Source organism: Leptinotarsa decemlineata, unplaced genomic scaffold, assembly GCF_025532065.1.
Source record: "Leptinotarsa decemlineata unplaced genomic scaffold, Ldec_3_MD MMD2_tig00000251_RagTag_RagTag, whole genome shotgun sequence".
Taxonomy (NCBI): Eukaryota; Metazoa; Arthropoda; class Insecta; order Coleoptera; family Chrysomelidae; genus Leptinotarsa; species Leptinotarsa decemlineata.
In genome coordinates this window covers 2,926,168-2,939,589 of record NW_027412547.1, presented here as the reverse complement: position 1 = coordinate 2,939,589, position 13,422 = coordinate 2,926,168, and the positions used below count along the sequence as shown (strand labels likewise).

General features: G+C 34.8%; 1 protein-coding gene across 1 annotated transcript in view; it reads right to left on the bottom strand.

Moving 5' to 3' along the window:
• Nucleotides 1–2,726: 2,726 nt before the first annotated feature.
• The window catches only part of LOC111516246 (probable sulfoacetate transporter SauU), a 38,443-nt gene continuing 27,747 nt past the window's right edge, over nucleotides 2,727–13,422 (bottom strand). The window contains exons 3-7 of the mRNA XM_074173516.1: nucleotides 11,428–11,648; nucleotides 10,553–10,882; nucleotides 7,086–7,298; nucleotides 5,500–5,697; nucleotides 2,727–4,648 (exon numbers count right to left, since the gene is read on the bottom strand). Coding sequence (XP_074029617.1) covers nucleotides 4,464–4,648; nucleotides 5,500–5,697; nucleotides 7,086–7,298; nucleotides 10,553–10,882; nucleotides 11,428–11,648 — 1,147 coding nt within the window. The 3' untranslated portion in view covers nucleotides 2,727–4,463. The remainder of the gene's footprint in view (nucleotides 4,649–5,499; nucleotides 5,698–7,085; nucleotides 7,299–10,552; nucleotides 10,883–11,427; nucleotides 11,649–13,422) is intronic.

The following is a 13,422-nucleotide window of genomic DNA, read 5'->3' as shown; positions in this document are numbered from 1 at the left end:
CAGTTCAATCTAGATATACAAAATAGTACTACAAAAATCAGAGTGAGATCCTAGCCTAACTCTTCTCAGAACGCCAATTTTACTCAATTTTTTCACAAACATAATCTACACGATGACTGAACTTCAAATCTGAATCTATACAGTGACCCCTATATGAGTACCTATTTGAATTTTTCTTTTTTTCTAATTTGGAAGCATAAGTCAGGATTTAGTTAATCATTTCGATTTTTTCCTAATATGTATCGAATACTTCGTTTTACTAATATCCATTTTATTGTCATTTGTCCATTCCAAAAACTCAGATAACTCACAATTGATTGAATTGGTCACTTTCATATAGTAATCTCCTTCAAAATATCTGCGAAAAAATGATACTCACAGATCTCATAAACAACTGTCAAATCATTTGTGTACAAAACAGAAAGTGATGTTGTGGAATACCAACATCAATGTCAATTCGTTTGGATATGTAACTTCAGTAAGATAGATAACTTTTGAGCATACTATTATTTGAAGGTCCTACTTTATTTTGATAAGAGATGTGTGGAAGAATATTATGTTTGAACATGTCCGTATAAGATGGTTTGTGTTAAGTTAATTAGACACTTCGGAGTCCGCCCTTGAGAATGACAGGGTTTTATGTAAGTAAAATATCTTATCATAACTCTTCCATATACTATATTGTGTTTATTCTGATATCAATTCCTTCCTTCCTTCGGAAGTTTTCTATTATCATTTGTAAAAAGATGGAGAAGCCTTCATTCTCAAAGTGTGTTCTTTGGTGTGTATTAGACCCGCTAGAGTACTTGCTGCCATTGAATTTCATGTGTCATTGTGCCAATTGAGTAAGCGATAGAAACAATGTTCAAAGCGGTAACATGCTTGATGAAAGCACAAAACAATAGATGATGATTCAAAATAGCAAATCTACCCGAAAAGCGTTACATCTGGCAGCCCTGCAAAGGAGCCTTCTGTGGCTTCGTTCTATGGAATATATAATTTAAAGATGAAAAAAGGCACAAACATATTAAATTAAGATGGCACTGATATTGAAAGAGTTGTATGAGACAGTTATGTTCAGACAACACCTAGTATAAAAGGCATATTTAATGCCTTTTTGGTGGATACGTTCTCAGTCAAATCTCCATATTAGCTTTCATTCATTACACGTATATTTAAGTCAGTTCTAGAAAACTCATATTGCAAATTCTGACTTGTCATGAAAGTACTCCTATTGAAAACATTCAATGAAAATACTTTTTCACTTTCACGAGTAGAAGGAATAATTGAATTGTCAATTGTCAACAACTCTAACGGATGACATATGTCACAATCACTGAACAGAAAAGCCACGTGATACTTTCATATTGAGGAGTCAAGTTTCTGTGACCCATTATCTGTGCTAACTGTAATTTTTCGTGGCAAATTCGAATTATTTTAAATTTATCAGATACATAATTTAATTGTCGCTGAGAAATGTTTATGACGTTATTTGTGTAAGTTGTTAAGCCCAAATTTCTACCAAAATAGCCTCATTTTAGCATATTCACTATTAACTCGACGAAATTTTTAGGTTGACAAAATCCCCTCAAGATTTTCAAAATGTTCATGGTTTCTGTTCCGTGCAGTGTCTCTTTCATGAGGGATTTTGTGTTGCAATTGTCAATCGATTTCAGAGCGGACCACAGAATTGAAACCCAGAGATTTAAGTTCTGTCGTACCGCGAGATTTGCGGGTACAGATCCACGAACAATTTGTCATGCGAAATGTGGGAAATTTTGTGTCTGAAGAATTATCATTTCGTGTGTACGTTCAATACAAATATGAGCGCTAGATTAGCTCGCTTCTCTTGGCAAGCGTTCGATAATGCAGATCTGTTGTCCCAGTTACATCTGTGTTCGGTATTTACAAGAGCGAGGAAAAAATGTAATCGGTCAGCTTCAAGATCAACTCCAGGATCAGACAGAGTTTTGAGTTATCATTTGTCATATTCGATAAAATTGAGAGTTTTAGGTATTTTTCGTTAAAATTAACTTTTGGTGAAATTCTTCGCTCTGTTTTAATGAAAACATTAAACCCACCTGGAAGATACATCAAAGCCTCTGATCAGCGAAAGATAAAACGGCCCCACTATCATCAGCAGCAGGGGTCTATCGCATACCGTAGGCGAGCTCAAATTCATCCAGTCGCCAAACGATATCAAAATAATATCGCATGGACTGTCAGTTATATTAATTGAACTGGCCGATACTTGATGAAAATACATATTAAAACTAATTGATACAGTTTATTGTATGCTTTTCACTATAAAGGATTTTACAAAAATAGCGACACGTGTTTCGCTATACAATAACTTTCTCAAGCGAAACATGTGTCGTGGTTTTTATAAAACCCTTCATAGTGAAAATCATACAATGAATTGTAAACTACTGTTAGTTATGTAGTTCAATTTTCATTCTCTAATCAAGGGGTAGCTCATCATCATATCAATCGGGGGATCCAAATTGATTTTGTTATGAAAATTAGTCTCTAAGATAACAAACAAGGTGAAAATAGTCACCAGGTTGAGACAGAATGGCCATATTCATTTACTACGACTGAAATTCATTACGGAGAGTAATTTGAAGTGTAACGTCATTCGATTTGATCGGATATCTGAAATTATTTATGATATGTATTTCCGGTTTCATTTGATGGAAGGCAATAGTGAAATGAAAAACTGAAGCTTCTATTCAATCGATTTATTTCTATACAATACTTCTTAGACATAAACAATAAGTTATCTTTGAATCTTTATACATCATATCTCTATATAAAACTTCATCTTTGAAAAAGTCATAATTGAAAAATATACATAGTGCTGAATCCCCGAAACATGTTTGTTCATCTGATTGGTTTTTGGTTCATCATAGTAAAGCTCTGTATTCTCCATTAAATTTTGAGCATTTCAGTTGGTGACACATGATCAAGAGATGAAACTGTTCAATCGATCACTTACCATTGATATTGGAATAATGGCATTGATGATAACTAGTTGTATAATAGTACCTAGTTTTATATTTTTCAGTAGTTGTCAGTAGTTTTTTAAAAATCGGGTAAAAACGATGATCTTGACGTCAACCGCATAGGTGAAAACTATATGTGTAATAGAATCTAGTGTTATATTTTTACTGTTTGTTTGTCAGTACTTTTTTGAAAATCGAGTAAAAATGATGATCGTAATATCACAAACATTTGATATGAACTTGGCAACATCGCATAATTTAATTTTCTTCTGTATTCATCTGTCCTGTATTCTTGCTGTTCTGAATGTGCATGCGGCATTGCCAATTTGTTTTTGACGTCGATTTGGCAGTTTGTTACGAAACTGAGAAGCATATTTGGAAACAAAGACTTCATATTTGGACATTTGTTCGATTTTTTAGTACTGTTACATCATGTATATCGCGGTATACATATCGCGTATGTATATCGCGGTTTGAAGGGGGGGTAAGCCTCAATGATAGTAACGTTACAGTCATTTTTGAAACTTCGTTTTTTTTTTTCGAAATGAAAAAATTTGGGTATTACTTACTGTTGAATGAACCATTTTCTCATAGAACTAACGATTGATGTTGAATTTATAATTTTTTCGAAAATGTAATGGTCTATGTTTGCTTGTAAAAAAAAATGAAGGAACAACAAATATTTTCAAACTAACTTGTTAAGAGAAATCCCACTCAGATGTTTATATAGTAAAATGAATGTTTTATAATTTTTTCTACCCAATCAAGCGATAGTTTTTTTCTATCAAATATATTATTCACATGTGGTGGCATGCCTTTTATCCCGGAGTTATTGAATGAGGAAATATAACTATGCACTATCGCCTGAAAAGTTTTGTAGTTCGATGATTCTTTCCACAACTACTCACCTAGAATTCCAAAATATTAGAGGAGACTCATCAACCAAAATTCATAGAATATGTTACATAAATCACTAATAATGGTCAAAAGCCAATTAGGTAATCAAACCTGTTTCGGAGGTTAACTTTTAGTCTAATTAGTACGTGACAGTAGATACAATGTGAAAATCTTAGAAAACAACGTACCCAATTCACGGGCTGAAATGTAACAGAACAAATGTATTCCGTGTTTCCTTGGCCAATAAATTATGGTAGCCAATAGGTTCTATTGAAATTAATTCTATGGCTGGCACGGTAATAATAGAGTGAAAAATGGAGAGATGACAATCAATTACTCCAAATTCAACCTTCAATCACCGAATTCATTACCACCCACCCTATATTCAATTAAAGATCTCGCTTCAGTTCCAAACATGTTCAAACGTGTTGGAAACACACCTTCTTTACAGCTTTCCTCATTTCCTTCCTAGCAAAACTTTTCTTAAGTAAAAATACCTTGCGTGAGTTCGCACATTTCTAAGCGTAGTTCGATATCTTTCATTATTTCGCGTTTTTCCGTCTAGAGTCTGCTGTTGCCATTGTCCATTCTTTTTCCGTTCCGCACCAACGCCGTTATGGTCGGGAGATTTGTCTCGTCGTGCGTGAAGACAACATTGTCGTGCCCTGAGAGATTTTTCGCAGATGGAGGGGCTGCCTTGGTAGGGCCTTCCATAAGGAAGGTCGTCAGGAGAAACATGATGGAACCTGGAAAGGATATCATTATAAAAACGGTTCACATTTGAACAATGACTTTATGTTTTTTTGACGATTTCTTTTGCTTGATTTGGTCTTTTCTGAAGACCAAATCAAGCTGATCACAAAAAATTAGAGTCAGAACATATGAACTTATCCAGAATCACGAGTTTACAGATATACCGGTTTACTGAAACGTTTTTTTTTTAATGTTTCATGACATAAAGTGTGTTCTGGCGTTAAATCGTATTCGAGCGTGTATTCGTAGTGACGTCATTAATGATAAGATTCTCCAGAATGGAATGATTCAATTTGTGTCAGATGTCAAATTCAATAATGAAAACGAACTTCCAATTTTCCCCAATCTCGATTAGAATCGGATTTGTGATTACCATAATTTCCCAGTTTTATTTTGTACATCCTTACAACGTATTTGATAAAAAGTTTTCAGCACTTTATAATCTATAACTATCAAAATACAACAGAAACTGACAACTGACGAAATGTAACGTCAAATTCCGTTTCAAAACCAACCTCACGCTAGCTTTGAATCGTTATGAATACGTTTTAAATCAAAGTTGACGTCATCGTTTGAACCCCAGAATGAATGTATTTGAATCATAGACGAATACGTTTCGAAAACATGAGCGCCAGAAAACGCCTATAGTTATCACCTCACTTGGGACTTCATTGAACAAATTCAAATCAAGGGAATTACTAACTGAAATAGAAAGTCTAAACCGGGCCATTATCAGATGATTATTATTCCTTGATATTATTCCTATTACTATAGTATCACGAACGTGTAAGACTACATACTCATTGTATAACATATTGTGTGGTACAACGGTTTCTATACTTACTTAAAGCATACGCCCCTACGTAGAAAATGAAGAGACTCTCTCTGTAACCGATTCTTTTTGAAACGGGTTCCACAGCTATAGGCAAGTTTCCTCCGATGTTGTTCATTACAAAGAGAAATACGCCTATTGTTGTTGATCTGACTTTCAATGGAACGATTTCCACGACCATGGCAAAGAGGATTCCAAACCACATCTCAGCTGAAATATTATTATAATGATAAATTTTTGCATTACTGAACGCAGATACATTAGATAAGTAAATTTTAAATAGATACGGAAGTAGCATTCAGTATCCATTATCCACCATAGATGAAAAAAACTAAATTGGACATTGTGTTATTATTTACCACACTAAGAATGCTATTTACACGCTTTATTTACACACTTATTTATAATAATATACATTAGTCTTATATTTTACAATTTCATGCACAACATGCCTAGTCGCCAGAACAACGCCATGATCTTCTTTTGTCCTTCTCCCTCGTCCCGCTTTTCAGTTAGTGTCAACTGTCATTTCACAGTACATGTCTTAGCGACACAACTAACTATGCGCATATATTACAGACATCAATGAACCTTTTTCTTGAAGTACGAAAAATCACTTAGTGGCAGCGCTAGTAGTTCGGTAGGGACAAACACTGTCTAATCCTCATATGAACATATGGTAAAGTACTATTAAAAAAGAATGTTTATAATAGAAGAAAATGTTCCTGGAGTAAAACTATAATTTGCAACAGTAGAAGATAACAATGTTGTAACAATAAAACGTTGGCTTGCATGCCGTAATTTAAAAGTAACTGAAAAAAAAAGTGAATTGATAGACAGGTTAGTATACAGATTCTAGTAAACGAAAAGCCGTAGATTCAAACTGTAATACGAGAAATTTAAAATAATTATGGATTTCAGACTTATTTCCGAGTGAAATATGAATGAAATTTAGATGGTGATGGAATAAATTTAATTAAATATAGTAAATGAAAATAATTTGATAAATGATTGAGGTTACATGCTAATCAATGGTAATTAACTATGAACAATTTACTATTCATTTCATGTTTAGAGCATATATTATATGAGTATTTATTCATTTTTTGCACTGTTAAATCCACTCTCCTCGAAGCATGTATCCATTTTTTACATCTAATCTCTAATATGAGGTTTTATAAATGGTATAAAAAACAAGTTTTCTTACGGATATCGATTATCCGACGTACAATTCGCAAAACAGCAATGCTTTGCTTGCATTATACTTGCAGAAAATAATTTTGTATATCAGATTTATATTTTCAAATAATAAATTAATATTACGTAAATAACACTGTTTTACTTGTGAATAGTTTATGTTTGTCCCTACTACTAGTGCTGCCTCTCGTGACACGTTTGCTGTACTATTCTCAGGAAAAAGACCCATTATAAAGTCGAAGAGAAACAGAAATTATAGCTTGTCATGCACATGACACACTGGAAGGTGATATCGAGGTTCACTTGAATAAATGCGTGATGAGAAGCAATTTCAAAACATCGCTGGCCTTAATTGAGCTGTCAGTCAAAACAGACATATTTGTGTATATACTTATACTCACCAAAAAAATATGATATACCGAGCGTTATCATAGCCCAGGTAGGTGTGCAGAACACACTTCCAAAGGCGAATGGCGTGGAAAGTAGTTGACTCACTGCAAGTACGACGCATCTAGACCGGATTCCCATTTTTGCTACGATTTTGTCTGATATGATACCCCCTACAACGACTCCTATAGAACCTATGACGATTGTGACGGCAAAGAGCCACCAACCTGAAAATATGGAAAAAATTATAATCATATTTGTTTTTCTTGACAGGATGAAAATAGTTTTTTGATGTTTCTGTCTGTTCAAAATATGTTTTTCCGTTAACCAGCTGTCGCATCCATACGAACGACATCTCAGAAGTCGAGCTCAGGACTAACGAGGTCTTACCTTTTAACGTGTGATTCCTAACACGGATTGTACGGTAGGAAGTGAATATCGATCGTCCGACCTTGCGGTTCGAGCGACCGGTTCACACAGCGGCTACCGTCCACCGTGTTTATTTTTCTGCTAAACTAAATGGAAGTTAGAGAATACAAAATATAAATACAGTGTCTCCCTCCACTCAAATATTAAACAGGGCGAGATATCAGAGTCTGTATGTGTGTGTGTATGATGAGTTTGAATAGCGTTGATATAACCAATTTGCCAATCCATTTTAACATGTAAAATTTCTATAATATTTTAATACTTTTAAGATCCTTATTTTTGAAGGTAGATTAGTATTTGATTAGTTCAAATAAGTTGTTTGAAGGTGATTGATTGTTCCAGGATGAATTTCATTAGTTCGAACACCCATTGTCGAATATTATATAAAATGATTTAAAATCCCAGATTAGGAGGTGAATTTGATATCAATAATCTAATAGCTTTCCTCAGAAATATCAATTTGTTACATACTCTAGGATTTTTCCGCAAACATGTAATATATCTACAAGACGCTAATGACCCAAGAGGTTGATGCGACTGTAAATAAATGAGTAATTCGCGGCAGATTGATATACAGGGGGATACCTGTATATCAATCAGAAATTCTCGAGCGCGTCAGATTAAGGTAGGGTGAGTTAATTACCTGCTAAAAAGTGTATATTCCAGTAATCCGAAAATTTGAGAGTGACGTAAAGGAAGAGGAGGGCAACAAAGTTGTAAAAAAATAACGTCATTCCGACATTCTCGAGCGTAGCTAATTTTTTTTATTTTGAAGGAAATAATTCAAGGATGACCAAAAATATATAATCTGACGATTTCCGCAAACCGTAATAACAAAAATTCGTCGATAAAGTTCAATGTGTGCAGCTGTGTGATATCTATAATTATCTCTTCGAGTTTCTATTCCTCTATTCTCTATTCACTTTTTCTCTATCTATTACTCTCTCACTCCGTCACCACTCTGAATTCTGTTGCCATGACGCCATCACAGCTGATCACAGAGACTCGTTCGTGATGAAGTTGATGATTAATTAATCAATAAATTGATGGATGTAGTCGTTACTACGTGGTAAGAAATATTTGTTACTAACGTTACTGCAGTTTCGACCTATGAGGACATTTTCAAACTTATACAATATATAAGGACATTTTCAGACTTATACAATATATAAGTTCAAAAATGTCCTTATAGGACGAAACTGCAGTAACGTTAGTTACAAATAAAATTGGTAAGAAACATAGAAAGTTTCATTTATCTTTTCTTCATTAATTAATCAATTGTTTATAAAAAAAAAATTTTTTTTGAGCATTATTAAAAAGTTATTTCCCTATAACTACAAGTATTCTACTAAAAAAACATACATTTATTCATTTGCATGTTATTTCCTGAGATTTCCAATTATTTAAGTTCAATAAATTGAAAAAAAAAAAACTGTTTTCGTCAGAATTAGCGAATCCCTCTAGATAATCGTCAGATTATGAGACAGCACATCTAAAACATAAAGATGAACCATATAATCTGACGCGCTTGAGTATTTCATAATGGCGAATTTATTTTGCACATTATAATAATGGCCGCGAGTTTGCGTCATATCGAAATCGTCAGATTATTGAATGAGAGCTTTTTTTTGTTGCACTTAACACCCCTGTTACAGATTATATATTCTGTTCATTTGTTTTTCATTCAGTATAAATTTTTTTGTTCTATTTAGTTAGCTATGAATGAGATATGTTCATAAAAAAAGTTGTTGTTGATTGTCAAAAAAGGCCAATAGACGTCAAAAAGTATAATTTGGTATTTTCTTGAAAAATACAATTTCTTAGGAAATTACATGGTCCTTTAACCGGATTAGATATCAAAATATAGAATATACAGTCCACAAATAAGTACTGAAAAGGAAACATGTCTGAATATCGAAGAAGATCTTAGGGAAACAATGCTGGCAAGACCAATAATTTTGATGATTATGTTCGTTGGCCGCTGGCATTAGAGAGTGATATTCAAAGAATTCATGACACTGTTCAGAGTCAAATATCTTCATGTCTTCTCATCAGCAAGGAGACGCAACTCAGGTGCTGGAAATTATACAAACAGTTCCCATAGAAGAGCGGAAAGGTTCCGGATTTCATGTACAGTCTAATAGAACTGGCAATAGGGATGGAACTGGCCATGAAATTAACAATTGTTCCATATTGAAAAATGATAGTATAGATATTCGTTGGTCAAAATTACACAAAACCAAAATTTGCTTTTGTTGTTTGAAAACTGGTTATTCAAAGAGGTTTTGTAGATCAAAACAACGCTGCGGCTTTAAAGGATGCAAATTACGCCACCATAGCCTTCTGCATAAAAGTGAAGTTTCTGATGTACTTTCTCATACTGAAAAAATTGATGAAATTGTTCAAACAGTGTGTCCCACCAACAATAATTCTAAAGTTCTTCTCAGGATAGCTCCTATCAAAATTTATGGCCCAAAAGGGTTCGATGAGAGGTCTACCATATCTTTGATAGAAAGTCAGATCGCAGAACAACTAGGATTACCAGGGGAAACAAAACCTTTATGCATGCAAGGAGCTATGAATATTGTTTCATATGATGAAGGTTCAAAATGTATCAATATGAACATTTCTGGAGTTCATGAAGGGGCAAGAATCTTCCAAATGAGTGGTTTGAGAACAGTAACAAAATTGTCTTTACCTTCTCAAACCATCGTGATGGATAATTTCAAAGATTATGTACATCTTCAGGGACTACCTATTCAAGATGTGGTAGATGCAAATCCTACTGTTCTCATAGGTCAGGACAATATCCATTTAACAGTAGCAAGAAAAGTTTATCAGGGTTCTGAACATAATCCAATTGCTACTAAAACTAATTCAGGATGGGTTATCCATGATAACACTTCAGAATCTGATCAAAATGTATATAGCTTCCACATTTGTTCCTGCGATAACAATGATGAACTCGGACCTCATATCTATCTCTTCGTCTTCAATTTTTTCTAGAAACCCTTGGAGACAAGTGATTGTTTTGAAAATATGATTCACTCACCTAAATCATAATCTGGGAAATAGGTCTGATAGTAAAGATCGCAGTTGTAAGCGAAACACATTCCACCGCAATGCCTGATTGAAGCGGCCAAACACAGGAGGATGACTCTTGGATCTTTGATGACGTCCCAGATGGTGATTTTCTTAGTGTCTCCTTGCTCGTTTTGCGTCGCTGCTTCTCCTATGGCAGTACGTTCGGGTTCCTTCAGCGTGAACCATGTTAGCAGAGCTAGGATTATGGCTACGATTCCTGCTCCGTAGTAGGTGACTCTCCAACCCAAATCAAAGGAGTTCATTTGTGGAACGTAGCGACCAACCGGAAAAGCGATACCTGGGGAAAATAAAATGAAAATGATTATCAATTGATATGAATGATGAAAAATCCAATTGAGATTCTGACGATACAGATAAGTTCTAGGTAATATGTTATTGTCTGTTTAGAAATGAGAGAGACTACAGCAGTAGTCTCTCTCATTTCTAAACATTCAAATTATTTACTCTCACCGAATTGAATAAATGAGTTTATACGACGAAAATACAATATTTATTCTTGAAAAATATCATTCATAACAAACGAAATAACAAATCTACTATGACAAATGTTAAAATATGCCCAGTAGTAACCAAGACATTCTCCAACAAATAGGTATTTACTTGAAGGGGATTGAAAAAACATTGTTTTTTTGAAGGCGGTATAAATAGATATTCCTTTGAATTATACTGTCAACAGACACATCGTCCCCATCAATTAGACCGACTTGGCTTTCCAGCGGAGTTATTCGTGATATTCTTCAGTTTACTTCGAGAGCGCGTTGAATAAACAGCTATACAACATGGAAGCTAGTTGTTTACAATTATAGTTGTTTGTATACTCACCATAACCCCCGTATATTCCCCAGTTGAACACGGACATCACAAGAGCTCTTTTCTCCTCAGGAAAAATATCTGACAGAATTCCTGTTGCTAAAGGATTACATCCAGATTCTCCTGCAGCCATGATCATTCTTAGCACGACAAGTTGCCAATATTCTGTAACACCTCCGCTGATGATAATAGCCACCCCAAAAACCACTGTGCAGATACCCAACATTTTCACCCTAAAAATAAATGATAATGAAGAATGATTGAATGATAATGGGATAAATAAGTCAGGATGCTGGGAAAATTGGGATATGAGGAAAAACATTTCGAATATAGACTTTATTGTCGAAAGAAGAATGCTTCGATATAAGAGCAAAATATCAATTCTCAAATTGAATTCATTTTATTACCTGAATAACAAGAAACTTCAACAAGAACGTTCGTTTGAACCTACAATTATTGAAGACACAATTTTGAATTATATTATATGAACAGAGAACGTAATCTCATACTTTTCAACAATAGGATTTCACTGTGAAAATCTATCGTGCCTTGACATGAGACCGCCAAACCGGCACCCGAGTTACCCGACTCACTTGATGCGGCTGAAAGCCGCGTATTTTTTCGTTTATTAGAGAAAATTTTTAGGTCAAGTGCTATTCGTAAAGATTATTTTCCGAAATATTATCAGCTGGATGCATCGATATAGGAACAGAATATCAATTTTCAAGAACGATCTTTAACAAGGCAAAACGTACAAGACTCGAAGAGGACTGGGGTATATATCAAGCCAACCTCAGAGAGTTCAAAAAAGTCTAGAGACAAAAACAAAAAGGAGCCTGGAGAGCCTACTGTAAGGCAGTCGAAGACTTCCCTCTAGCTTCTAGGCTAAATAGGGCACTCTCAAATGACCACCATTATCGGCATTCTGACGAGGGAAAATGGCGACAAAGCCACCCACCTCCAAGAGAGTGCTGAGATTCTTATGAAAACTCACTTCCCAGGTTCTGTCTTTCCTGGAACGACGAACTGGACGGAAATACCAACACCACTTTGACAATACAACTGGTAAGTTGCTAGTGCAGTAATTGATGAGGACGAAATAAGATGGGCCATATGGGGCTTTTCCCCCTTTAAGTCACCAGGACCTGACGGTATAAGACCAACCCAACTGGAATGGACTGGATATTCTCATGCCGCACCTGGTTAGAATATTCAGAGCCTCTCTAGCTCTCAGGTATATTCCTAGTAAGTGAAGAGAAGTACGAGTAGTACGAGTAGTACAAGAATAATGATCCAGCTAGTTATTCTGATCTCAGAATTATCAGTATACTTCCAACCATGAGTAAAATTAATGAATATTTCAATAACAATAATCTATTATCACCATCGCAATGTGGTTTTAGGCAGGGTTTTAGCACGGCTACAGCTCTTGCTACTGTTACACAAGACATTGTTGAGAGATTTGATAAGGGAATGATTAGCACTCTGGTACTACTAGATTTATCGAAAGCATTCGATACCATCAATCATGAGCTGATTTGCATGAAACTCAAATATTATGGCTTTGATAATGCTGCCTTATTTCTCATCTGGTCTTATTTACTTGGTCGATCTCAAAAAGTTGTTGTTGATGGTCATCATTCCTTACCTCTTGATATTCTATCAGGAGTACCACAGGGTTCCATTTTGGGACCTTTATTGTTCATCATTTATACTACTGACATTATCTCGTCCATCAAGAAATGTAAAATACAGGCGTATGCTGATGACATACAATTATACATGCACTTTAAAATAGATGAGTGTGCTGAGGCACAAAATCTCTTCAACACTGATCTTGATTTGATCAATGGGCTATCAAGTGAACATGATTTGAAAATTAATCCTAATAAAAAAATGATGATGCACTTTGGATCGCAGAAGAATCGTAAATTTGCAGAAAACAATTTCCGTTTAGAACTAGGTTATACTATGTTGACTCCTGTCAATACAGCTAAAAACTTAGGG